Consider the following 26,612-nt stretch of genomic DNA (forward strand, 5'->3'; position numbering starts at 1 on the left):
CTCATTCCCCCTTCCTTAAAGAGAGCCAAAGGGAATAAAAATAATTAATATTCCATAAACCTTGCAACGTCTTCATCACTTTTTTTGCGATGACTGTTCTTTGGAAAATTGTCAGAGGGCCTACAGTCATTGTTTCACCGTTAACTTTCGCGGTACTGTCCATACTAGCGAAATACAACACCACATTCTTCTTAAACTGTTTTATGTCGCCAAAATTACAACCAGTATAACTTCGAATTGTTTTGGTACCAGTTTCTAGGGCTCGGTGATTGTTTTTCTGGTTATCCCTGTCGACAGAGAAGTAAGTGAATTCGTTTTCGGAAAAGAAGTATAGTCACTGAATCACTCATAAATATTTGTTCGGTCTTGTCCATCCCTGTTTTGCCGTGGACGCTGGATATCAGTAAGCTGCTCCCCACGTGAGACTATAGTAAACTCCTCTAGTGACGAGCAGATGGCGGGTTCTCAAGGGGACCCTCCAACACACTTCGCTAGTGCAGAATCATTGGCTCTCCCTCGTGCCAGGCCACTGGAGTTGCAATGAGTGCGTTAGAATCTATTCTGTGGTTATGTCTGACTAAACCTCTGCCCAAAGAGAAGCAGTTCGATTTATACTGAAACAACTATCTGAAAAATCCTTGAAGACATGTGGGTCGCTAGTTTTCAATTCTTTTATGTCTTGGACGTAAAGATAGGGACATTTTGCTTACTGAAAATGACTACTTGCATGGAAGAATGGTATCATTTTTTGATTACAGGCTTTGATTACAGGCAAAACGGCCACTGCAGTCACCATGGCACTCAGTATCTGTAAGGTCCAGTCACATTAATGTGAACCTCTTGTTGGATGTCAACGTGCAATCACTCACAGACTGGGTGTTGGGACGCGGAAATACAGTGGTTGTCGTAATGAGGAAACGGAACGATTTATCTGACGTCCAAAATGGCGGGATCGTTGACTGGCCAAGCATGAAACCTTTTTCGAAACGGCTACGTTTGCAGACCGTTCGCTTGTCGTCTTAGTTACAGTATAAAGTGTATGGAAAAATGGAAATACCGGCGCCCAGGCAACTCTGTTTTACCACGGGCCATAGATAACAGGCGTGAAAGATGGCTGTGGACATGTGTACGGACGAATAGACGTGCAACTGTTGAGCAATTGACAGCCCAGATGAACGAATGGGCTACCATAGTTCTCCTCAACGACCGTTCACTGAACATTGCTGCGTCTGGTACTCTGTAGAGATGGGCAGACTCGTTCATCCTTGAGAACTAGTTCACTGGTGATCGCTGTTTTTTGGAAACCGTTCATTTTTACTCGTTCGCCGTTCATTTGTGCTTGGTATCCGGTTCTTATGAAAAACTGAAAATTAGTATCATAGGTGTCTGAAGATGGAAGGTGCCAAGAGGGGGAACTTGTCTCCGCCCTGGAGTACAGAATTTTTATTCATAACAGAATTCTAAAACACCTGTAATTTTCGTGATTCTGCAAAACCTCTCGTTTAGCCAACTGCAGCGTTATATGGCTGATCGCAGTGAAATAATTATAGTGGCGCACGCAAAACCGGCCCCGAGTGCAGACTGCTCGCAAATTACGCAGGATTTGTTGGCCGCTACGAGCAGAATACATAAACACGCAATAATTAGGCAGTGAAGAAATAACAAATAAGCTAATGCAAACAACAACTTCGAAACAACAGATGACGATTGGTAGGCAACAATGAGCAGTCCAGTACTCGGGGCCGATTTTTCGTGTACCACCCTGTACCACTGAAATAATATTGTAGAAGTTATCATATTCTCTTTACAAAATGTGACACCGGACACTCGATTATGGAACGCGGACTTCATTCGGTTGTAAGTCGGTCTGCTTTCCATAACAATGAACATGCTCTTTTTACTTGGCTCAAAAAAAGACGGAAAATGGCCACTCGTGTGTGCCGTCCCGACATCCTTTGCATGTGTAATAAAAAAATCTTGCCCTTTTGCAGGTATTTCTTCTGCTATTTATCGAAATAGTGAAGTGTGATATGCCGTTTTGCTACCTGAAAAGATGTATGTATTACATACCACGTAATTTTATGTAATTTACGTGATTATAAAATACATATTAATTACCGGTCATGGACGGTGAATAGAATACGAAAAGAACTAGAAGTTCAGAGTTCAAAAAAGGTATGGAACAGATCTAGAATGGGCGTGCACAGCGAACGAAGCGAACAACTCTATACTGAACAAACAATGAGCAGTCGGCAGTGGAACTGCAACTAGTGGCCACGCGAAGAAGGAAGAGTCCGGCCGAGCGAGACCGAGACAGATGGGAACGGGACCGAGGCTGGAACGAGACAGGCCGACGTGCCGTTGCGGGAACGAGACCGACCGTTTACCGTTCCTTAGAATTCGTTCATCACTCGTTCCGTTCATTTTGATGAACCGTTCCTTAGTTCGCGAACCACCCAGCTCTAGTACTCTGCATCAGCCGCCTGGTTCGTGCACCCACGCTGACTGCTGCTCATCGACAGCGAAAGCTGGAATTCGCACGCTAACACCGCAAATGGATGTCCAATGATGATACGTGGCCTTTTCGATGAATCACGTTTTACACTCAATCGCACACATGGCCGTTGGTGCGTACAGCTTGAAACGTCTGAAAACAAACACTCTGCAACAATCGTCGGAATGGTCCAGGCTGGATGAGTTAGCATTATAGTATTCTCTGGATGATCTAGTCATTCTGGAGGGCGCAGTGGATCCGTACATGTACGCATCTATGCTTGGGAAACATGTTCACTCCTACATGCAGTTTCTATATCTACATCTACATGGATACTCTGCAAATCACATTTAAGTGCCTGGCAGAGGGTTCATCGAACCACCTTCACAATTCTCTATTATTCCAATCTCATATAGCGCGCGGAAAGAATGAACACCTATATCTTTCCGTTCGAGCTCTGACTTCCCTTATTTTATCGTGGTGATCGTTCCTCCCTACGTAGGTCGGTGTCAGCAAAATATTTTCGCATTCGAAGCAGAAAGTTAGTGATTGGAATTTCGTGAGAAGATTCCATCGCAACGAAAAACACCTTTCTTTTAACGATTTCCAGCCCAAATCCTGTATCATTTCTGTGACACTCTCTCCTATTTTTCGCGATAATACAAAAAGTGCTGCCTTTCTTTGAACTTTTTCGATGTACTCTGTCATTCCTATCTGGTAAGGATCCCACACCGCGGAGCAGTATTCTAAAAGAGGACGGACAAGCTTAGTGTAGGCAGTCTCCTTAGTAAGTCTGTTACATTTTCTAAGTGTCCTGCCAATAAAACGCAGTCTTTGGTTAGCCTTCCCCACAACATTTTCTATGTGTTCCTTCCAGTTTAGGTTGTTCGTAATTATAATACCTACGTATTTAGTTGAATTTACGGCTTTTAGATTAGACTGATTTATCGTGTAACCGAAGTTTAACGAGTTTCTTTTAGCACTCATGTGAATGACCTCACCTTTTTGTTATTCAGGGTCAACTGCCACTTTTTTCACCATTCAGATATATTTTCTAAATCGTTTAGCAGTTTATTAGTCGATAAACGACAGCATCATCTGCAAACAACCGAAGACGGCTGCTCAGATTGGTTCCCAAACCGTTTATATAGATAAGGAACAACAAAGGGCCTATGCCACTACCTTACGGAACGCCAGAAATCACTTCTGTTTTACACGATGACTTTCCGTCGATTACTACGAACTGTGATCTCTGACAGGAAATCACAAATCCAGTCACATAACTGAGACGATATTCTTAAGCACGCAACTTCAATACGAGCCGCTTGTGTGACACAGTGTCAAAAGCCTTCCGGAAATCCAGAAATACGGATCTATCTGAAACCCCTTGTCAATAGCACTCTACACTTCATGTGAATAAAGAACTAGTTGTGTTTCATAGGAACGATGTTTTCTAAATCCAAGTTGACTGTGTGTCAACACACAGTTTTCTTAGAGGTAATTCATGGTGTTCGAACACCATATATGTTCAAAAGCCTGCTACATATCGACGTTAACGATATGGGCCTGTAATTTAGTGGGTTACTCATACTACCTTTCTTGAATATCGGTGTGACCTGTGCAACTTTCCAGTCTTTGGGTACGGATCATTCGTCGAGCCAACGGTTGTATATGATTGTTAAGTATGGAGCTAATACATCAGCATACTCTGAAAGGAACCTAATTGATATACAGTCTGGACCAGAAGACTTGATTTATTAAGTGATTTAAGTTGCTTCACTACTCCGAGGATAATTACTTCTACGTTACTCATGTTGGCAGCTGTTCTTGATTCGAATTCTGGAATATTTACTTCGTCTTCTTTTGTGATGGCATTTCGGAAGACTATGTTTAGTAACTCTGCTTTGGCATTACTGTCTTCGATAATATCTCCATTGCTATCGCGCAGAGAAGACATTGATTGTTTCTTGCCGCTAACATACTTCACATATGACCAGAATCTCTGGATTTTCTGCCAGGTTTCGAGACACCGTTTCGTTGTGGAAACTGTTATAGGCATCTCGCATTGAAGTCCGCGCTAAATTTCGAGCATCTGTAAAATATCATCAATCGCGGTGATTTTGCGTCTATTTAAATTTGACATGTTTGTTTCGTTGTATCTGCAACAGTGTTCTAACCCGTTCTGTGTACCAAGGAGGATCAGCTCCGTCGTTTGTTAATTTATTTGGTATAAATCTCTCAATTGCTGCCGATGTCTTTGAATTTAAGCCACATCTGGTCTACACTTATATTATTAATTTGGAATGAGTGGAGATTGTCTCTCAGGAAGGCGTCAAGTGAATTTTATAAATTTTGAATGAGTGGAGATTGTCTCTCAGGAAGGCGTCAAGTGAATTTTATAAATTTTGAATGAGTGGAGATTGTCTCTCAGGAAGGCGTCAAGTGAATTTTATAAATTTTGAATGAGTGGAGATTGTCTCTCAGGAAGGCGCCAAGTGAATTTTTATTTCCTTTTTTGAATAGGTATATTTTTCGCTTATTTTTCGGGGATTTGGAGATTACAATATTCAATCTCGCTACAACAACCCTGTGTTCACTAATCCCTGAATCGGTTTTTATGCTCGTTAGTAACTCAGGATTATTTGTTGCTAAGAGGTCAAGTGTGTTTTGACAACCGTTTACTATTCGCGTGGGCTCATGAACTAGCTGCTCGAAATAATTTTCAGAGAATGCGTTTAGCACAATTTCGGATGATATTTTAAGCGTACCTCGCGAATTAAACATGTATTTACGCCAACATATCGAGGGTAAATTAAAGTCACCACTAACTATTATCGTATGAGTCGGGTACGTGTTTGAAATCAAACTCAAGTTTTCTTTGCACCTTTCAGCAACGGTATCATCTGAATTGGGAGGTCGGTAAAAGGGTCCAATTATTATTTTATTCCGGTTGCCAACAATGACCTCTGCCCATACTAACTCACCGGATGCATCTACTTCCATTTCGCGACAAGTTAAACTGTTGTTCTTCGCAAAAATTTCGGCTGAGCTTATGTCCGGCTTTAGCCAGCTTTCAGTGCCTATAACGATTTGAGAAGTAGTGCTTTCTGTTAGCGCTTGGAGCTCTGGTACTTTCCCAACACAGCTACGACAATTTTCAACTGTTATACCAATGGTTCCTTTATCTACGTTCTTCCAGTGTTCAGCCTGCTCCCTTTGTGACTGAAGCTCTTCTCGTGTTTTCCCGAGACCCCCTAACCTAAAAAAAAAACCGCCCAGTCCACGCCACACAGCCTCTGCTACCTTTGTAACCGCCTCCTGCGTATAGTGGACACCTGACCTATTCAGCAGAACCCGAAACCCAACCAACCTTTGGCGCAAGTCGAGGAATCTGCAGCCTACACTGTCGCAGAACCGTCTGAGCCTCTGATTCAGACCCTCCACTCGGCTCTGTACCAGAGGTCTACAATCAGTCCTGTCGACTATGCAGCAAATGATCAGCCATGCTTTCATCTTGCAAGCAAAACTGGCAGCCTTTACCACTTCTGTTAGCCGCTCTAAACCAGAGAGAATCTCTTCTGATCCAAAGTGACACAGATCATTGGTACCGACGTGAGCCACCACCTGCAGTTGGCTGCACCTTGTGCTCTTCATGGCATCCGAGAGGACCGTTTCCACATCTGGAATGATTCCATCCGGTGTGCACATGGTCCACATTAGATTTCTTACCCTCCTTGTCGGCCAAGTCCCTAAGAGGCCCCATAATGCGCCTAACGTTGGAGCTCCCAACTACCAATAATCCCACCCTCTGCGTTTGCCCGGACCTTGCAGGCTGAGTGGTTTCCTCTGAAACAGGACAGGCGACAGCGTCTGGCTCAGCGACAGTGTCAGCCACAGACGTCACCTGGAACCTGTTTGTCAGACAAACTGGGGAGGCCTTCAATGCGGCTTCCTGGGAAATCTTTCAGCGCCTGCTTCGCCCCGAGGCGACCTCCCACTCGACCACAGGTGAGGGGTCAACCTCAGTGCGAGCAGTAACTGGGTTGGCCACTGGTGAGGACCGATCGGAGGACTCTGACGTGCTGGACGTCCGTTGGATCCCCACGGCAGGCCCATAACAGTGGTGCCCATCCACTGCAGCCTCAAACTGTATAACCGGAGCCATCACAGCCTGAAGCTGAGAGCGAAGTGTCACCAACTCGGCTCGCACCAGCACACGACAATCGCAGTCCCTGTCCATACTTAAGACCGTGGAAAACAGCTAAACGGACTATCAGCACGTGCTGTGCAATTCTACTTTAGAACCTGCCGAAAACGCACGAACTGTGTCTAGCAATACACAGATATTCAAAAACCTAACTACCGAAGCACTCAGGTGAAACTAAATAATTTGCCCCTGATAAGGAACTTGTAATATGTCACAAAATCGGTTTGCTTTCTGACGCAAACGAAAACGCGAGAACTGTGGCTATTAGTTTGTTTTTCCTCGGTACGATGCCATCTACCAACAAGACAATGCAACGTGTCACACCGCTCCCAGTCTTCGCAGTCAATGTGTGTGGTTTGAAGAGCACCAGAGAGTTTACTGCACACTCCCGGCCGTCAAACACCTCCAATTTAAACCCAATCGAGAATCTGTGGGACCAACTCGATCCGTCTGTATGTGCCATGGATCTTCAACTGGGAAACCTAATCGGAGCACAGCTGGCATGGCACTGGAAACCTCACTGGCTCTCTTCCTGCATGTCTCACACTGCACTTAAAAACATAGTCACTCAGGCTTTTGACAGGTGGTCACATGAATGTGGCTCGATAATGAACTGCTTCATTAATGAAATCTGACAATATCACAGTAATAATTTAAACACTTCTCACATTTTATTTATAGGATTATGTAATATGTAAAACTCTCTTAATTTATGCAAATAAGTACTTAATGAATAAGCTGAAAACACCTCCACTATATAAACAGGAGCACAGTGAAGTAATTTTTTCTACTCCCTTATCAGAGTTGGGCAGGAAATGCTGAGGAGGATATGGTCGATTAATCTGTAAACTGAAGAGCGAGCAATGGTCTGGGTGGGGGAAGTGGCCTTTGCCAGAGGAAAGACAGAACTGTTGTACAGGATGACTAAGAATCTGATTTCTGTCTGACAGTACAAGGCGGTGATCAGAGGTTAACGTAGCTCCTGTACATATATGCATTTTTATTAATAACTAATATCCATATACCATATACTGTTAACACATTTTTTGGAAAATAAACGCTCTCCAGGAATGTCTGCACACTACGTCATAAGTGATTTACAAGTCGCACTGCGGAAGGTCGGTATAACTGTGAAACGGCGTGTAGTTGCTTCTTGTCGTGATGGGCTTGAAAAGGTCGGGACCCACCTACTTGGTCTTCGTTTTGGGGACGCACTGGCATCCACCGCGTCCCCAGAGCATAATGTATCCCTTAATGCCGCTCTACTGGGGTGAGTCAACAACTTTGGAATGATATAGAAATTTATTGTGAAAACTTACTGTATCGGTAGATGTGTGTGTCATTCTGTAGCAAACAACCTCAAGTTTCACAGAAAAGTGTTAAGTACCATTTTGGCTCGATGTGATGCGGCAAACATCCCACCGGTAATCAATTTCTTTTCACACTCGTTGCAGCATGAGCAACGGCAGCGTACATTCGATTTCTCAGGTCGGCTAAATTGTTTGGTGGAGAGGAACGGTCTTTAATGAAACCCCAGAGAAAGAAATCCAGTGGTGTCAAGTTTGTGGAGCGAGGTGGCCATGTGATTAGCCCTTCACGGTCAATCTACTGACCTGGGAAGCGATTATCGAGAAAACCTCGAACTTCCCTGAGGAAATAAGGTGGTGCACTGTCTTGCTGGTTGTAAACCCTCCCATCTCGGTCTCGGTCATCTGCGTCGACCTGTGGAATTAAAAAGATTTCTAGCATATCGAAATACACCAAAACACACAGGAAGCGCACTCTGTAATGTTATGAGACCCTCACTGCCCTTTTATTAACTAATTTGTGCCTAATTTTATTCTGAGAAGCTCAGTAATGTATGTAAATACCAAGCGAAGCACAGTTGCACAGCAAGAAACTCTTTAGCGCGCAATCCCTGCAACGATATTAGTTGTGAATTTTTGAGTATGTACTCAAAAAAAACCTGATTTATTAAAAGAAAAAGAGGACTGTTAATCTGTATCTTTTGGAAAGAGGACGTGTTGTTAGGCCGTCGTAATGAAAATTGCTGTTGTAGTGATAAAACTGAGTAATGTATGTGTAAGAGTTGCCAAACATTTATGTATACAAATTTTCTGGAAGCGAAGGATAGAAATATCTTGTTTTTGGTAAAGGAGGTGAACTTCACTGTCGTCACCAGCTATCAATCGACAGAATTGTAAATCTACAAAGTTCACTAAAAATACAGGAAAGGAAATGCATTCTCTATAGTTTTCATTCAATACCTCTCATAATTTATTCATTACAGTAATTGGATTATAATTTTGTACAATAGTATGGTGCTGAACTCCACTGACCAATTTTGATGTAGCAGGACGTGTAGTTTGAAGGAAGTTTGTGTGCCAAGCAATCACCTTTTCTTACGAAAAGCAGAACATGTCCTACCAACCGATCCCATTTCTAGGCAAGTTGTGCCACAAATTCGTCTTCTCCCCAATTTTATTTAGTACCTCCTCATTAGTTACGTGATCTACCCATCTAACCTTCAGCATTCTTCTGTAGCACCACATTTCGAAAGCTTCTATTCTCTTCTTGTCTAAACTATTCATCGTCCATGGTTGACTTCCATACATGGCTACACTCGATGCAAATACTTTCAGAAAAAACTTCCTGGCACTCAAACCTATACTCGATGTTAACAAATTTCTCTTCTTCAGAAACGCTTTCCTTGCTATTGCCAGTCTAAATTTTATTTCTACTTCGACTATCATCAGTTATTTTGCTACCCAAGTAGCAAAACTCGTCTACTAATTTAAGTGTCTCATTTCCTAATCTAATTCCCTCATCGTCACCTGATTTAATTCGACTACGTTCCATTATCCTCGTTTCTCTTTTGTTGCGATTAATCTTATATCCTCCTTTCAAGACACTGTCCATTCCGTTCAACTGCTCTTCCAGGTCCTTTGCCGTCTCTGACAGAATTACAGTGTCATCGGCAAACTTCAAAGTTTTTATTTATTCTCCATGGATTTTAATTCCTACTCCATTTTTCTTTTGTTTCCTTTACTGCTTGCTGAATACACAGATTGAATAACATCAGGGGTAGCCTACCACCCTGTGTCACTCCCTTCCCAACCACTGTTTCCCTTTCATGCCCTTCGACTGTTATAACTGCCATTTGGTTTCTGTATAAATTGTAAATAGCATTTCGCTCCCTGTATTTGACCCCTGCCACCTTCAGAATTTGAAAGAGAGTATTTCAGTCAACATTGTCAAAAGCTAGAAACGTAGGTTTACCTTTTCTTAATCTATCTTCTAAGAAAAGTCGTAGGACCAGTATTGCCTCGTGTGTTCCAACATTTCTATGGAATTCAAACTGATCTTCCCCGAGGTCGACTACTACCAGTTTTTCCATTCGTCTGTAAGGAATTCGCATTACTATTTTGCAACCGTAACGTATTTGAGACGTTTGAATGTCTTTTTGCCTGCTTCATTTACTGCATTTTTATATTTCCTTTCAGCAATTTAATTCAATATCCCTTCTGTTACCCAAGAATTTCTACTTGCTCTCATCTTTTTACCTACTTGATCCTCTGCTGCCTTCGCTATTTCATCTCTCAAAGGCACCCGTTCTTCTTCTATTGTATGTCTTTCCCCAATTCTTGTCAATCGTTCCCCAGTGCTCTCTCTGAAACTCTCTACAACCTCTGGGTTCTTTCAATTTATCCAGGTCAGATTTCCTTAAATTCCCATCTTCTTGAAGTTTATTCAATTTTAATCTACAGTTCATAACCAATGGATTGTGGTCAGAGTCCACATCTGCCCCTGGAAATGTCTTACAATTTAAAAAATGGTTCAAATGGCTCTGAGCACTATGGGACTTAACGTCTGTGGTCATCAGTCCCCTAGAACTTAGAACTACTTAAACCTAACTAACCTAAGGACATCACACACATCCATGCCCGAGGCAGGATTCGAACCTGCGACCGTAGCGGTCGCGCGGCTCCGGACTGAGCGCCTAGAACCGCGAGACCACCGCGGTCGGCTCTTACAATTTAAAACCTGGTTCCTGAATCTTTGTCTTACCATTATATAATCTATCTGATACCTTATAGTATCTCCAGGCTTCTCCCATGTATACAACCTTCTTTCATAATTCTTGAACCATGTGTTAGCTATGATTAAGTTATGCTCTGTGCAAAATTCTACCAGGCAGCTTCCTCTTTCATTCCTTACCCCCATTCCATATTCACCTACTACTTTTGCTTCTCTTCCTTTTCCTGCTATCGAATTCCAGTCACCAATGACTATTAAATCTTCGTCTCCCTTAACTATCTGAATAATTTCTTTTATCTCATCTTGTTGTTGTTGTTATGGTCTTCAGTCCTGAGACTGGTTTGATGCAGCTGTCCATGCTACTCTATCCTGTGCAAGCTTCTTCATCTCCCAGTACCTATCGGAACCTACATCCTTCTGAATCTGCTTAGTGTATTCATCTCTTGGTCTCCCTCTACGATTTTTACCACGCTGCCCTCCAATACTAAATTGGTGATCCCTTGGTGCCTCAGAATATGTCCTACCAACCGATCCCTTCTTCTAGTCAAGTTGTGCCACAAACTTCTCTTCTCCCTAATCCTATTGAATACTTCCTCATTAGTTATGTGATCTACCCATCTAATCTTCAGCATTCTTCTGTAGCACCACATTACATTTCATCAATCTCTTCGTCATCTGCAGAGATAGTTGGCGTATAAACTTGTAGTACTGTGGTAGGCATGGGCTTCGTGTCTATCTTAACTACAGTAATGCGTTCACTATGCTCGTTATATTAGCTTATCAGCACTCCTATTTTTTTAATTCATTATTGAACCTACTCCTGCATTACCCTTATTTGATTTTGTATTTATAACCCTGTATTCACCTGACCAGAAGTCTTGTTCCTCCTGCCAGCGAACTTCACTAATTCCCACTATACCTAACTTTAACCTATCCATTTCCCTTTTTAAATTTTCTAACCTACCTGCCCGATTAAGAGATCTGACATTCCACGCTCCGATCCGTAGAACGCCAGTTTTCTTTCTCCTGATAACGACGTCCTCCTGAGTAGTCCCCGCCCGGAGATCCGAATGGGGGACTATTTTACCTCCGGAATATTTTACCCAAGAGGACGCCATCATCATTTAACTGTACAGTAAAGTTGCAGCATGTCCTCGGGAAAAATTACGGCTGTAGATTCCCCTTGCTTTCAGCCGTTCGCAGTACCAGCACAGCAAGGCCGTTTTGGTTAGTGTTACAAAGCCAGATCAGTCAATCATCCAGACTGTTGCCCCTGCAACTACTGAAAAGGCTGCTGCCCCTCTTCAGGAGCCACACGTTTGTCTGGCCTCTCAACCTACGGTGCAGCTATCTGTATCACTGAGGCCCGCAATCTGTTAGTTACAAACCCAAAAATTGTTTTAATTCACCTTATATGTCATGAACAGTCGTGATTTCCATATCACAGTTCGACATGAACGAAATTAGGTTATAAATATCAGTAGTGAAATGGAATCTAGTGGGAGACAGGGTTTGAATTCTCTCTCTCTCTCCTTTTTTTTTAATCGAGTGGGATGACGCAATTGCAAAATACTGGGTTCGTAATCGGGACGACGGCGGTTCGATCTCCGTCAGGCCAACGAGATTTAGATGTTCCGTGATTGTTTCATCAACAGACATTTCTCTGTTTTACCAAGTCTAAATTCCGAATTTCCTCAAACTAATTATTATATGTGATGGACAGCTTTACTCTACTATTTTTCACGGCTGCAGATGAAGTTTTTTTGAGTTGTCACGCCACTCATTAACCAAAGTTCAGCTAGGATTGAAAACGAAATATAGACGAAACCGATGATTTTGTTTTTGTTGTTAGAGGAATAATTTTGAATAGTAATATCTTGTAACACAATACCTGAGGTAAAATTAAAATGTTTTAATTATGAACTTTATTAACAAGTCAAAAAACTCATTCTAAATTTGTAATGTGAATTAGTTTATCATTCAAGCATGTTTGAGTTCTTCTAAAAGCAGTACAGAAGAAAATGTATAACAGCCACAATTCCGTAATCACGAATGGGAATTTATACTTTCAGGTACTCATAACCAAGCAGTAACAATGGCAAACAAAATCTCGCGAACTACATTCGTCGAAATAGTGTAGTGCCTGCCTCTAATTCTGCTGGAGGACTTTTCAGTCCGACAAAATTAATGACATTACAGAAACAAAGCAGAAGTCCCTATGGCTTAGGTTTTCTGACTATAGTGAAAGGTTTATGGTTACAACATTAACTAAACATCAAACGAGTGACAACGAAGGATCAGTTAATTTATAATTTCATTAACAGTTCCGTAAGTCTTGCCGCCCTGGGAAATTATGTTTTTACCGTTTGCTTTTGCACGTCATTTTTCCACTGTGCGATAACCTGAAGTATATAAAAAATTCTCGCAGGACACGCTTCCAGCCGTTGCTACTGGAATGCAGTCCTCGTATGCTATAGGCTTTGATAACATGACGCATAATATTTGAAACCGGGACCTCTTCGCACCATCGTTATTATTAACTTGAAGCATGACAGCGTGAGAAACTCGACGAAGTAATGAAATAAGAAAAAGAACCCAAAACTGATTATTCAGGATTGATCGACGAAATACGCAAGTCCAAGTATAGATCTCAACAAATATTTTTAATTAAAAATATCATTTTAAGGAAACATAACGTTCGACCGATTTTCAGACCAACTAAGAAAATGGGCCAAGCACTTCGTTCCGTTAAGGGTAAACGTCCCCTCTCTGTCTGCTAGTGGTGTATACAAGATTCCGTGTACATGTGGTAGGGTCTACACTAGAATTACAAAGAAAAGTATGAATACACAGTTGAAGGAACATAAAAGTCTTTGCCGACTAGGGAAAACAGACAAGTCAGCCGTGGCGGAACATGCTCTTCAGTCGGGTGATCACGTAGTGAAATTTTCGGGAACTATGACGAACTATTATCCACGGCTATACAGAGAAGCTATCGAAAGATACAAACTTGGGGGTAATTTTAACAGAAAAGAAGAAGCTATGAAACTCAGTGATGTATGGACCGTGGCACTACAGAATCGAAGAGAAGTTTTTATCTTTGACGTACTGTGATGGATAGCTATATTTTATTCGTGACAAGGTTTATCTCTGCTATTGCGTGAAATCCAGACCACGCCCACTTTCCACGGTATTTAGGCCGTTCTTTGACGTCCGACTCGTCAGTCGGCAAGACTCAGCACAACCAGGAGCACTTCCGAAGATGTCCAACGTAGCTTTGGACGAAACGTCAGGGATAGAAAAGTTCCATGGACCACGGCCATACAACCCGGAAGAATTCTCGGCAGCATTTCGCTTTTGTGGAAATGACAAAAACACAGCTACATGACAGTCTCACGCGCGGATTTACTCACAATAGCGCAGCGGCAAACGGACTACGAGAACAGACGAACAATAACGAAGGTTGCCGAGGTTGGAGGTATCTCTGAGGTAGCGACGATCGAATGACTAACATTACAACAATTCAGTGCGCTTCAGCATTTTTCGTTGCTTTTTCAGTACGTGACTCCACAACCGATCCTGTAGCATAATCTCAGTAACGATTGCCCATCCGCCAATGAATAGTTCAAATTCCCGCAGTCACCTAGAATTCTCCATATCTTTCAGAACTCCGTAAGATTTTCCTGACTTTTCCAGCAAATTCAATTTTCCTGAGCATCCCCTATTTTCCAGATCTTGTTAAACGTGCAAGTAGGGCATGGCTGGTTTCGTTGCACCGAACTTCTGCTTTGTCTCCAGTGACCTCGTCCACGTTCAGACGATTAACCTTAATCTTTCTCTTCCTTATTACCTGCTATGGATCAGACTAGACGCAGCCAGCCCCTCAGTCGAAATGTGCAGAGCACACGGCCCAACATTTCGCACCGTGCGCGGACGGAAATAAGCACCCAAAAGCGGGCGGAATTGTAAGTTGTCCTGACGACGCTGGTCCTGCGAACGCTACCTCTCGTACGTGACTCGAGTAGGGCGCGGCGCGGCAGTAGCCGATCGACATCGGTTCGCTGGCCGAACCCGTCCGAGCTCGGTGGCCACGTCAGAGCCGCCACGGATGTCGCTGCCGGCGCTCGGGTGGCTCCGGCCAAGTTCGGACGCGAGCCGCACAGTCATCGGCCGGTAGTTTCTAGTAACCCGCGCCGCAGCGATGGCAACGTGCACGCGATGGAGCGACGACACGGTGATGCGCTTCGTCAACCTCTACTGCAGGCACGAGTGCCTCTGGAACACAGAGCTCGACGTCTACAACGACAAGCCGTCCCGTCTGACCGCGCTCGAGGCCATCGTTGCCGCAATGGGCATACCGGATTTCGGTGTCTCCGACGCAAAGTACAAGATTAACAACCTGCGTTCGTCCTACTTGCAGGAGCGTAAGAAAATCAAAACGTGCGCGCATCGTGGCGAACGTTACGTACCGACCGTCGTCTGGTTCCGCAAGATCGACTCGTTCCTGCGGCCCCACATAAAGCAACGCTCGCGGGTCGCGTACCGGCACGTGAGTCATTCGCTGGCAGCTATTTGATGCTTTCGGCTCGCTGTTATAATTTCTCGTTCTGTCGTGGCAGGCTTCGTACAGTCTCGGTGAAAGATGGCTTCCATTAGTCTTTATACATCGATACGTCCCATGTTTGTCCGTATCTACATCTTTTCCTTCGCAAGTTACTTTACGCTTTGAAGCAAACTATTACTCGTTCAGTTTACCATTGACGTTTTAGGTGGGCGCGGTGCGAACCGTTGACGTGTGCTGCTATTGGTGTTTTCGGATGAAGCACGAACGTTATAACTGCCTTCATTGTAAATGTAACACGGTTCGTGATCTGTACTTCGTACAAGTGCAGCAGATAAAACAAATGTACACTCTGTTAATACATTATTGTTTAGAAAAACAATGGAAATGAACAATAATAATATAAAACTGTTGCTTTAGGCTCGAGCAATGCAGCTGTGCGTGCGTTTAGGGAGACAGCGGTACATTCGCTTTTAATATATTCTTCTACAGAAAATCATAGCAAAGGAAAAAAAAATTGTTGTGTTACGGTCTAATAACTGAAGTGAAGGTGTAATATATTTCCTATTAACACTTTCTTCTACAGACAATCTTGCGAAATTAAAACTGTTGTTTTTGGATCTAATAACTTCGTAGAGGGAGGCCAAGAGACGAATACACTAAACAGATTCAGAAGGATGTAGGTTGCAGTAGGTATTGGGAGATGAAGAAGCTTGCACAGGATAGAGTAGCGTGGAGAGCTGCATCAAACCAGTCTCAGGACTGAAGACGTCAACAACAACAACTTGTGGAAGATGAAAATACATTCGTTGTTACTGTATTATTCTACAAGAAACAGTAAAAAATTAAAATTAAATAGAACTGTCGGGGAGGATCGACTTTAGAAACCTTATACACTATGGTGTAGATTAGGATCTCAGGTATCACATCCTGGAGCGATTCACCCTAGTGGACCCTCGTTTGTAAGTAATGGACGAAAAATAAAAGTTTCGGAGAACACGTTTGATTACTGTGCGAGAGGTTGTGGGCTCCTATTTTGCCAGGTGTTAACATTTTTTTTTTTTAATTTTTGAAATCTTTATCGAAATTACTTTGATCACTATATTATTAAATCTTGTAGTGAAAAATACATTTTTGACCGCATTGGACATCCAATGGAAAAAGATTAATCTACATTTGTTTTTTAATCAAACGTTTAAATATTATGATGGGCCAATAAAAATAATTAAAATCACATATACAAAGATTCCAAAAGAAAACACCTATCTCTTGGGCTCACAATTCTGCCTCATCCGCTGACTCAGTAGAGCTGCTCCTGACGTACGAAGCAGCTGTCTCTGCCCTGTCCGATATATCCTCAGAACCACGCGACGAAATTTCACTGTCACTGTTTGGACGAAGTTGAATAATTACGCTTGCAATAGCGCCGTCCATGTCCGCCTGCTTAGATGGGTGGTAACGTGCTTGCCTCTCATGCACTGGGCCCGGGTTCGATTCCCGGTCGGGTTGGAGATTTTCTCCGCTCGTGGACTGTTTTTGTGTTGTTCTCATCCTCCTCATCCGCGCAAGTCGCCCAATGCAGCGCCGACTTGGCGGCCGAACCCGAATGGGACCTGCCGGCCAACAATGCCGTACGATCATTTCATTTGTCCAGTTTCGTCCATCAATGCGTCTCTGTGCCAGTATTCGTCCATAATAGTTTTCACCTTATCAAACGCCGTCTTCCAGTCGTCTTTCGTAATGCTCTGTATTGCAGCCGTATTCTTTATTTCGTTTAAGTTGGGAAAGGTTTATTTTTCCGCGCACATGGTACGTCACTATGCTACCGACATTTCCTGATAGTGTAGTGTGTATGCACCTATGTTTCATCAGTGTACACGACGGATTTCTTCGTATCTTTCTCGTTTTCTCTCAAAGTGTGCACGCCATACTACAATGTCCTCCCTCTTAACCAGAAATGTTCCTCAATTTTTACTTTTTTTTTTTTATGGAAACCCCATATCCAGAAAGTGGTTCGATTCCACGTGAATGTATCTTCATTGTCTGAATATGAACTAGTATCAGTTCAGTTTTAATACGATTCAATGACTAGAAGGTAAATTACGTTTAAAGAATATACTAACAATCTTCCTACGTGTCCCGTGTCGTAAGTTACGTCTCCTAACACGTTGGGAAGTCGGAATTGTACGTGACCCCCGATGGCATTATTCATTGCTAAATGCTGCATTAAGTAATACTAGACATAGGCGCCCGCAGAAGTTTTTCCAGATGGAGTGGGTGGGGGAGGGGCAAGAACCTAAAATTGCCATTGTTGATACAGATTACTTGTGCAGTTTATTATATTCCAGAGAACTGAAGGTTATCCACTCAATATTTGTTATAGATGTATTACTTTGATACTTAAAAGGTAATCATAGCCCATGATTACCCCCAGAGTAAACCGTTAATTGTATTATTAAAATGATTACGGATGTGACATTTTTTTTAAGTTGGCGATCTAAAATTACACACTTTTTGGTTTTTATTTGACATGTTTCCAACAAAATTATCAATAAACTGGGAAATAAAGCGGCAAAATATATAGAAAAGTTATTTTCATTCATATTTCAATAATGTTTATTGATATGTCGAAACTCTGAAGTAGGAAATAGTCAGAAGTGAGAATACTGTTGCTTATAAACAAAAATAACCAGTCATAAAGAGCCTTTGACTGATCGTCCTCGAAAGTGATAATGCAGAGAACAAAATTTTAATGCTTAACAGAGTGCTCACGGTACCGCACATGGCATTCTGTGAAACGAAACAATGCTCAAGGAATCGTTGCGTTTAGCTATTGCTGACTATGGTAAGAGGACTGTGACGGAGAAATACGATTCCACAACCCTTCGGAAACGCCTCATACCCAATTTAACAACAGTACTTTGAAGAAGGCAATAAAGGAAGTCGGCGTAGCACGCAGGAGCGGCTTTTTTTTACCGCCTTCTTTTGATCCGCGGTACAGCAGCGTGTTCATTGTTATGAAAAGCAAGTCGACTTACAAACGAATGAAGCCAGTGTTCATAATCGAATGTCTGGATCGAATGTCTGGTGTCAAATTTTCTATGGAGAAGATGGTAATTGCTATAGCATTGTCTCACTGCGATCAGCCACATAACTGGCCAAACGAGAGTTTTTGCGGAATCACGGAAATTACTTCAAGAAGGATATGAGAATTCAGTGATAAAAACTCTGTACTCTTTCCGGGGGGGGGGGGGGGGGAGGAGGCAAGAGCCATCTCTTACGATCCCCCACCCGCGCCCTGCGGACGCCCATGAACTAGATACATTCACCATGCAACTACAATACACCTGTTTGAATACTGTAGCTGCAGCAACTGAAAACGTGACGTCAAAGTCACGAAGACGGCGAACTTGTGTCGATGTGTATCGAGCAAAGTGATACTATTGCGGGTAGAGACCTTACCGTCTATTGTTTGTAGTAAGTCTTGCAGTTTTATTGTTTTAGTTAAAACAAATTGTCTCAAAAACTTCACTTTGAGAACAGTAGTCCGTAAAAGATGTTTGTCCGTTGTAAATTTTTCCATAAGTTTTATAAATCGACTCATGTGAGGGAGAGTTGTGTGGTGGAAAAGTTGCGGTGTGTGTGTGTGTGTGTGTGTGTGTGTGTGTGTGTGTGTGTGTCGGGGGGGGGGGGCTGTATGGTTGAAGAGATGCGTTGCGCCAACTAACACTACAGAAATTAAACAATGGGTACCAAGATTGTTTCATGGTTTAATTTATAATTTTTACTTTGCATGGAAAGAGCTGTTATGACTTGAAGTAAATTAAAACAACTAAATAAGCGTAACCTGCCTGTAATCTACGTTTTCTAATGTCAAACCATACTTAAGTTAAAATTTCCAGAAAGCAAGTATTTGAGGACGTCTGCGACCACGTTGGCGCTAATGTTTGTATGCGTGGTCACCACAAAAATTGTTTTTCTGTATTTCTAGCCTCTAGTGGCGCGATTTGGGCCACTTTTCGTCATGAGATGTGGTTGCACGCCTGGTATACCTTTTTATTTCTTGCGACGCTTGCTCCTTATCAAACTCTTCGTAAATTCCTACCATATCGTCATCAGAAGCTACAGGCACAAACTTTGTTTCTGCAATTTGGAAAATTTGGTGATTTAACATCGATGCTCAGTATCTCGTCACTTTTAATCATTCCGCTACAACATCAGTACCACAGTATAATGTGACGGTAAGCGTTTATCAAGATTCTTCATGGTCACAAAATTCTTGGAATATCATATCGCAACGGAATGTAGCATGATGCAACCTTTGTTACGAAAATCAAAGCCGCGCGGTTTGAGGCGCCCAGCGCGGCCCCTCCCGCCGGAGGTTCCAGTCCTCCCTCGTGTGTGTGTGTGTGTGTGTGTGTGTGTGTGTGTGTGTGTGTGTGTGTGTGTGTGTGTGTTGTTATTAGCATAAGTTAGTTTAAGTAGTGTGTAAGTCTAGGGACCGGTGACGTTAGCAGTTTCGTCCCTTAGGAACACACACACACACACACACACACACACACACACACACACACACACACACACACACACACACACACACTCTCACGGAAATCAACAAATACATCAGTGTACACAAAACACAGCACAGTTACTGAACACGTGAAAAAATACGTAACCATACTTTTATCTCTTTTGATGATATGTACATGCTGTAATACGTAACCAAACTTTTATCTTTTTTGCAGATATGTATATGCAGTAATACTATCAGCACACGGCATGCACGATTTCGAAAAGAATTTCAGTAGTTGTGTAGTTAACAACACCGTACACGAACTCTCGCCTTCAGAAAAATTCTGTAGAGTGGCCACACATTCTCGATTGGAATCTTTTCAAATGACCAGCCATAACTGTACCTTCTTTGTAATTCTGAGGATGCTTAAATATTCAGTCAGATCTTGATAAGATTTCAAGACTGGTGCCGGGAATGGCAGCTTGCCAAAAATGTAAAATTGTACACCTCACAGAAGTGAATAGCGTAGTACACTATAATATCAATGAGTCATAGTTGGAATCGGCCAACTCGTGCAAATACCTGGGTGGAAGCCCCTCCGCGCATGGAGCGACTCAAAAGCAACTGGTTGCCGACGTGAGTGTGTAACGGGTCGCCAGCGACGCACTTCCTGTGTAATTAAATAGGGCCCCGCAGACGGCGCAACTGCAGAGCGACTTGCCAGCCAATCGCGTCCAACGCATTGCCAACCAGTTGCCAGCGACTCAGCACCCGCTGTGGCGTCCCCGCATTCCAACCGCGTGCTGATATTGTCGACGCCGTAGAGCTGCTACTGCCACAGCTCTCGCAGTGGACTTGAGACAAGATGCGCGATGACGTAGGTTGGTGAACGGGAGACAGAAATGCGAACTCGTACGATGGATGCTTCTTCTGATTTAAGATTCAATGATTCATTCCCTGGATATGCAGAAGTTGTTAAATCTTATCTAATCCGCATCGTACAGACCACAAATACCGAGGAAACATTGCAATTATCAGTCTTCTCGCACGTTGTTGGCTCGTTGCTATGGAGTTGTTGAACCTGTATGAGGCGAGACCCACAGATACTCTTTGATCACGTCTGAGTGAATCTACGCCGTAATGTTAAAAAAAATGAAATAGGTATTTTGATATTCAGATTAAATCGTCCCTGCTGAACAGTCGTTGGTTAACCATCACTGATTAAATCACTTAATAATGTAGCCCACGCTTGATATTTCACTCGGAGCGAACAGTTTATTGTTCCTTGGCCACTAAAATACTTAATAACTTACGCACCACACGCCCACGCAGTTGGTTGGTAAAGTCAGTTCTATTAAAATTAAGTTTCTTGACAATTACAACTTGACTCTTCAGCGTAATTGTATTATCTTCGTGAAGTCGTGTAATTGTCCTACTCGAGACTAATTGAGTGTAGTCCTTTGATATACTATCCACTCTTCTTTTAGTTCAAACTATTTCAAAGTCAAGTCCAATGTTCACTAGTTTCGTCAATAAAGTTCAATTAACCCGTTATGCACGCTTAAACGCGTCTATCAGTTCCTGTCTCTGCTTAGAAAATCAGTTTCCGAAGTTCGTGAATCACGTCACGCAAGAAACACTTCTGAACGCAAAACAATCTCGTCGCGTTCCGTACTCTCAATAACCAAGACAATAATTGTTCTCGCACGTGTTTACAGGACGAGAGCCAGCAAGCGACTTCTGGAAAAAGTATTGTAGGCGCATTGAATTTCTTCGTTGCGCTTACATCTCTCTTCCACATAAAAGTTATCTCTGACTGAAATCACCTTGGATATAATTGCAATTATCACTTGGGTATTTGTCTATTAATTAAATCTGCGGTCTCTTCCTCCTCTTTTCACAACAAAAACTCAGTGATGTATAATGTTGTTGTTATCAAAACTTCTTGGTGTTAACTTACCGGCAAAGATGCATTTGCCAAGATAACTCTTCCCTACTTCATATTATGATATTCTGTCTTAATTGACTTTAAGGGGGTCGTTGGGGTGTTATACTTGCCCCCCAGACGATGAAGTGGGTATTTCATTCCTACTTCGAAGTCCTTACTTAGTTCGGGTCCTTATTTTGGGTTTTCCATTCTGACACACATTTACAAATTTGAACTGTACACCATTCATGCATATACCTCGATTTTTACAGAAAATGAACCTGATGTTCATAACTTAAATAATTCATTTTATTGCACTGTTGACGTCGCATCGTCGCACTGACGCTGCGACAGCACTGGACCATGTGGGCTGCGAGACATGGCCCAGTTCGAAGCCTGTTCTTCCGCTCCGAACCGCTGGCGACGCTGCTAATGCGTCAGATCGTACAATGCAGCGATTACGATCCGATTGTCGCCGGTCGAGGGTTGATCTCGTTGTCCTGTGGTGACGTCAGCAGTAGACTACACCACAGCTTAGAGCAGCCTGCATCTTGGCTGTGCGCAACATCACAGTCGTAAATCTGTAACACTTATTACACTCCCTCTCTTTGAGCGCGCGCGCGCGTGCACACACACACACACACACACACACACACACACACACACACACACACACACATGGAAACTTCTTTAGTTTATTATTCATGGATTGTTCACACTATTGTCACTTAATTGTTTTGCTTACGTCATTTAAAATAGTTCTCACTGTCTGGTACCTTCATGGTTACTTGGTCTCTTTGTATACCAACTTCGTTTGCTTTCCCCAAAATAAGTGATCTTATTTTAAAATTAATCTCCTATCCACATTAATCCTGATTGTAGTTTTCATTGTACTTGCGTGTGTACATGCGGTGCCTTTGTTATCACAAAACATGTGAACAATATTAAAAATAAACATTCATCTTAATCTAAAACAAACACATAATTAATCGACTAAATTCCAATATATTATTCTTTTTTATGGTTTGATCAATTAATAACTCAATTGAACGTATATTCATTAATTAATCCATCTTGACTTAATTAAAATTAAGAAAACACTAACGATTACGAACTATTAATCTACTAATCTAAATAGAAAATATGAACCGTCTTGAACTTCTCTTGCTTTACAAATCTCTTGATGTAAAATTCTTTCTTATAAACTAACTAAAATATCTTTTTAATTCAGAATGAGGATAAACTCCTTTTACTTTTCTATGTTCTTCGTCTCTGAGAAGGTAACTTCCAGCATGAGGTATCTGAATAATTCGATAAGGTCCATTATACAGATTACACCACTTCTTATTCAGTCTCTTGTTCCCTGATGACTTAGGATGATTTCTTAATAATACAGCATCACCTCCTTTGTAGGTAATTACTACTCCTAGTCTATCAAACTGATTCTTGCGTATTTTAGCCTTATGTTTTAATCTTGAGTATGCCTTACGTATTATTTCCTGTTGATTTCTTAATCTCATTATCATTGTCAGTACTTAAATTACTTATAATTTCCTTCCATCTACCATCTATCCTTTGCATTTGCCCCAAATGGGAACACATCTCACTTACTTCCTTAGTACATGGAACAGTTTCCAGTATCATTATCTTAAAATCTACGATCCGTTCTTCTTCGATTTCACCGGACTTAGGTGTTGGCAGTTTCGACAATGTGTCTGCCACGACATTGTCGCGACCCTTGACGTGCTTAACTGTTATGTTGTACTCTTGTAACACTAATGCCCATTGTGTAAGTCGTCCATGTAACATTCGACTTGACATAAGAAAAGTGACAGCTTTGTGATCACAATATATGACTATTTTCTTACCATATACGAAGTATCTGAATTTCTTCAACGCCCATATTATCGCTAATACCTCTAATTCAGTTGTACAGTATGAACGTACACAATTAGAGAGTGTTCTACTAGCAAAATCAATTATTTTAATGGTATCTACATTAGTTTCGCCATCCATCTGAAATAACGTAGCCGCCAATCCTGTCTCTGATGCATCAGTCGAGATGAAAAAATCCTCTTCCATTCGCGGATGGTGCAGCAGCGGAGCATTAAGTAGAGCACTACGTATTTCATCAAAAGCTTGACTACAAACATCAGTCCAATGCCATGGTGTATTTTTTCGTAACAATTGTAACAGGCATTCTTTATTCAATAACTGGTGTGAGATGAATTTTCTGAAAAAGGACGCTAATCCCAAGAATGATTTCAACTGCTTCCTATTGATAGGATATGGGCCGTTTCCAATTGCGTCTAACTTCTTAGGGTTTGGCACTATTCCCTCTGTTATAACTATATGACCAAGAAATTTAATTTTATCTCTAACGAATTTTGATTTAGCCAAATTAATTGTCACTCCATATGTAAGAATTTTTCAAACACCCGATTTAATAATTCAAGATGTTCTGCCCACGTTTCCGTGGCAGTTAGTAAATCGTCTACATAAACCGTAACTCGTTCCAATAGATCTGGACCAAGCACTGTGTCTAGTGCTGCTATGACTACAACACCACTAATGTTTACCCAAACGGCATTACCGTAAATTGATAGCTTCTTCCCAAATAAATAAAAGCGGTGTATTTTCGTGATTCTTTAGAGATCTTTGTTTGCCAATATGAACTTTTGAGATCGAGGGAGGTCAGAAACTTCACTCCATGGAATTTTTGCACGAGTCCTCACTTGATAATTTTATTGATATCCCTCGCATCTAAGACTAAACGTATCTCTCAAATGGCTCTGAGCACTATGCGACTTAACTTTTCAGGTCATCAGTCGCCTAGAACTTAGAACTAAGTAAACCTAACTAACCTAAGGATATCACACACATCCATGCCAGAGGCAGGATTCGAACCTGCGACCGTAGCGGTCGCTCGGTTCCAGACTGTAGCGCCTAAACGTATCTCTCGATTTGGCTTAGTTACAGCTAAAAGAGGGCTGGAGTACTCTGACGTTGAAGTTTCTGTAATACCCTAGTCTAACATTTTCTTTATTTCCTTCGTCACTGCTTCTCTCTTTGACCAAGGGACTGAGCATGTCGTCTTACAGAATGTATTATGAAGGTAGGTTTCAATGTGGTACTCTTTTAAGTTTTTAATTATTCCTGGCTTTTATTAAATACAGGTAGATATGATCTTAACACTTCTCTTAACTCTATCTGCTGCTGAATATTCTGATTCCCTAACCTTTTCATCGATGCTCAACAGCTCGGTTTCAACCTCGGTTAATTTATCACGGTCATCACCTATGTAATGCACAATATTCGTCGGAACATAATTGACAATCAAATGTTGACAATATTTTCCTAAAATAATTCTCTTCTTTCTTAACGTTATTTTCAATGGCTTATTGTTAACAGTTAACGCACAAACACCTTCCTTAATGTCCAGGATTGACCATATTCATATAAAAAATTCACTCCCCAGATGCACAGTGTAGCCATTTTAGATACTATCCAGAAAGTACATTCCAATTTAGCTTCTTGTAGTTCTACTGCTACCCGCACTTGTTTAATTATCTTTTGCGCTTTAGCGCTAAAAGCCCCGAAACTGTACATCCTGACACTGGTAAAGTGAGTAGCTTCTGCTGCCTACTAACCATATTTAAACAGTTACTCGTCATTACACTGACCGTTGCACCTGTGTCAATCAGAATACTTACAGGAATATTATTAATCTTAGCATCTACTGTAGCCTGTAAAGTAAATTCTTCCTTATTGACTTCAGCCCTTGGTTCTTTCATTAACTCGTCTCTGATGTCAGAGCCGTCATTATAATTAAGGACATTGATTACTCGTGAAGTTTGCCTCTCTCCTCATAACCAGCCATCCGAGGAAGGTCCAAAATTACTGGCTCTCGTTTGACCGCCCGTCACTTAGGTTCCACGGTTGTTCGAGTATTTCAACTAAATGTACTTCATTCACCTTTGTGGGCACACGTTGTCTCCTCTTACGTTTGTACTATCCGGTAATGGTATAGGTCGATTAGAATTACAGGAGTTGCCGGTAGTATTGGGATTATTCCGATCTACATTAGTCATTTGGCACGTTCCCCATCTAGATTTGCTCGGAGGCTCAATAGGAGCACAGTTATTCTGTCGGCCATCGTCACAACATTGGTGGTTTGGCGATTGCCGCCCCCCATACTTCTTTATTTTCCTATTCATTGCTACTACATTTACTCTTTGGAATTTATTATGTCCTTGCACTTGGTTATTGCTGGGTGCGAAAGCACCTTTAGGACGATTATAATTTGAATTCCAGTTTGGATTATCCCTTGTCCTGCGATCACTTTGTGCGCTACCATTTTTAAAGTTCTGGTTATAGTTGTTAAAATTCTTATTATTATTTGACCTATTTGATTCCATTGATTGTTATTACCGTTATTACTATTATAATTACTGTTGTTGTGCCATTGTCTGGCGTCCTCCATTAACATATCGATCGAGTCAATTACTGATAAAAATTGTTCTATGTCAAAGTTCGGTGCATGAATAAGCTTTTCCTTTATATTGAACGCGCAGCCTGCCCTTCAATATACGGATTACTTCACGGCTTGAAATGGGTTCCGTCCAGTATCTAGTTTTATTTATATAACGTTCAAAGTATTGTCTTAACGTTTCTTTCTTAGGGTTGTAAAATTCGGGTTGGTAAACTTCCTTCTGCAAACGTTCTTGACGACTCAAGGACCAATATTTCGCCAAGAAAAGCCTTTCAAATTCTGAACACGTATTACATGTTTCACTAATTTCCGCGGCCCGTAATGCAGCTTCTCCTGTGATCTTAGACACGATAAATTGTATCTTATCAAATTCAGTTCAG

General features: G+C 41.8%; 1 protein-coding gene across 3 annotated transcripts in view; it reads left to right on the forward strand.

Moving 5' to 3' along the window:
• The window catches only part of LOC126419898 (protein bric-a-brac 1-like), a 459,260-nt gene that overhangs the window by 78,031 nt on the left and 354,617 nt on the right, over window positions 1-26,612 (forward strand). Inside the window, exon 1 of one of the 3 annotated variants that reach the window (XM_050087164.1) lies at window positions 14,941-15,288. The exons of the other annotated variants lie outside the window; for them this stretch is intronic. Coding sequence (XP_049943121.1) covers window positions 14,941-15,288 — 348 coding nt within the window. Of the gene's footprint in view, window positions 1-14,940; window positions 15,289-26,612 lie in introns of those variants that run through there. 3 annotated transcript variants of the gene reach the window in all.

Source organism: Schistocerca serialis, chromosome 9, assembly GCF_023864345.2.
Source record: "Schistocerca serialis cubense isolate TAMUIC-IGC-003099 chromosome 9, iqSchSeri2.2, whole genome shotgun sequence".
Classification (NCBI taxonomy): Eukaryota; Metazoa; Arthropoda; class Insecta; order Orthoptera; family Acrididae; genus Schistocerca; species Schistocerca serialis.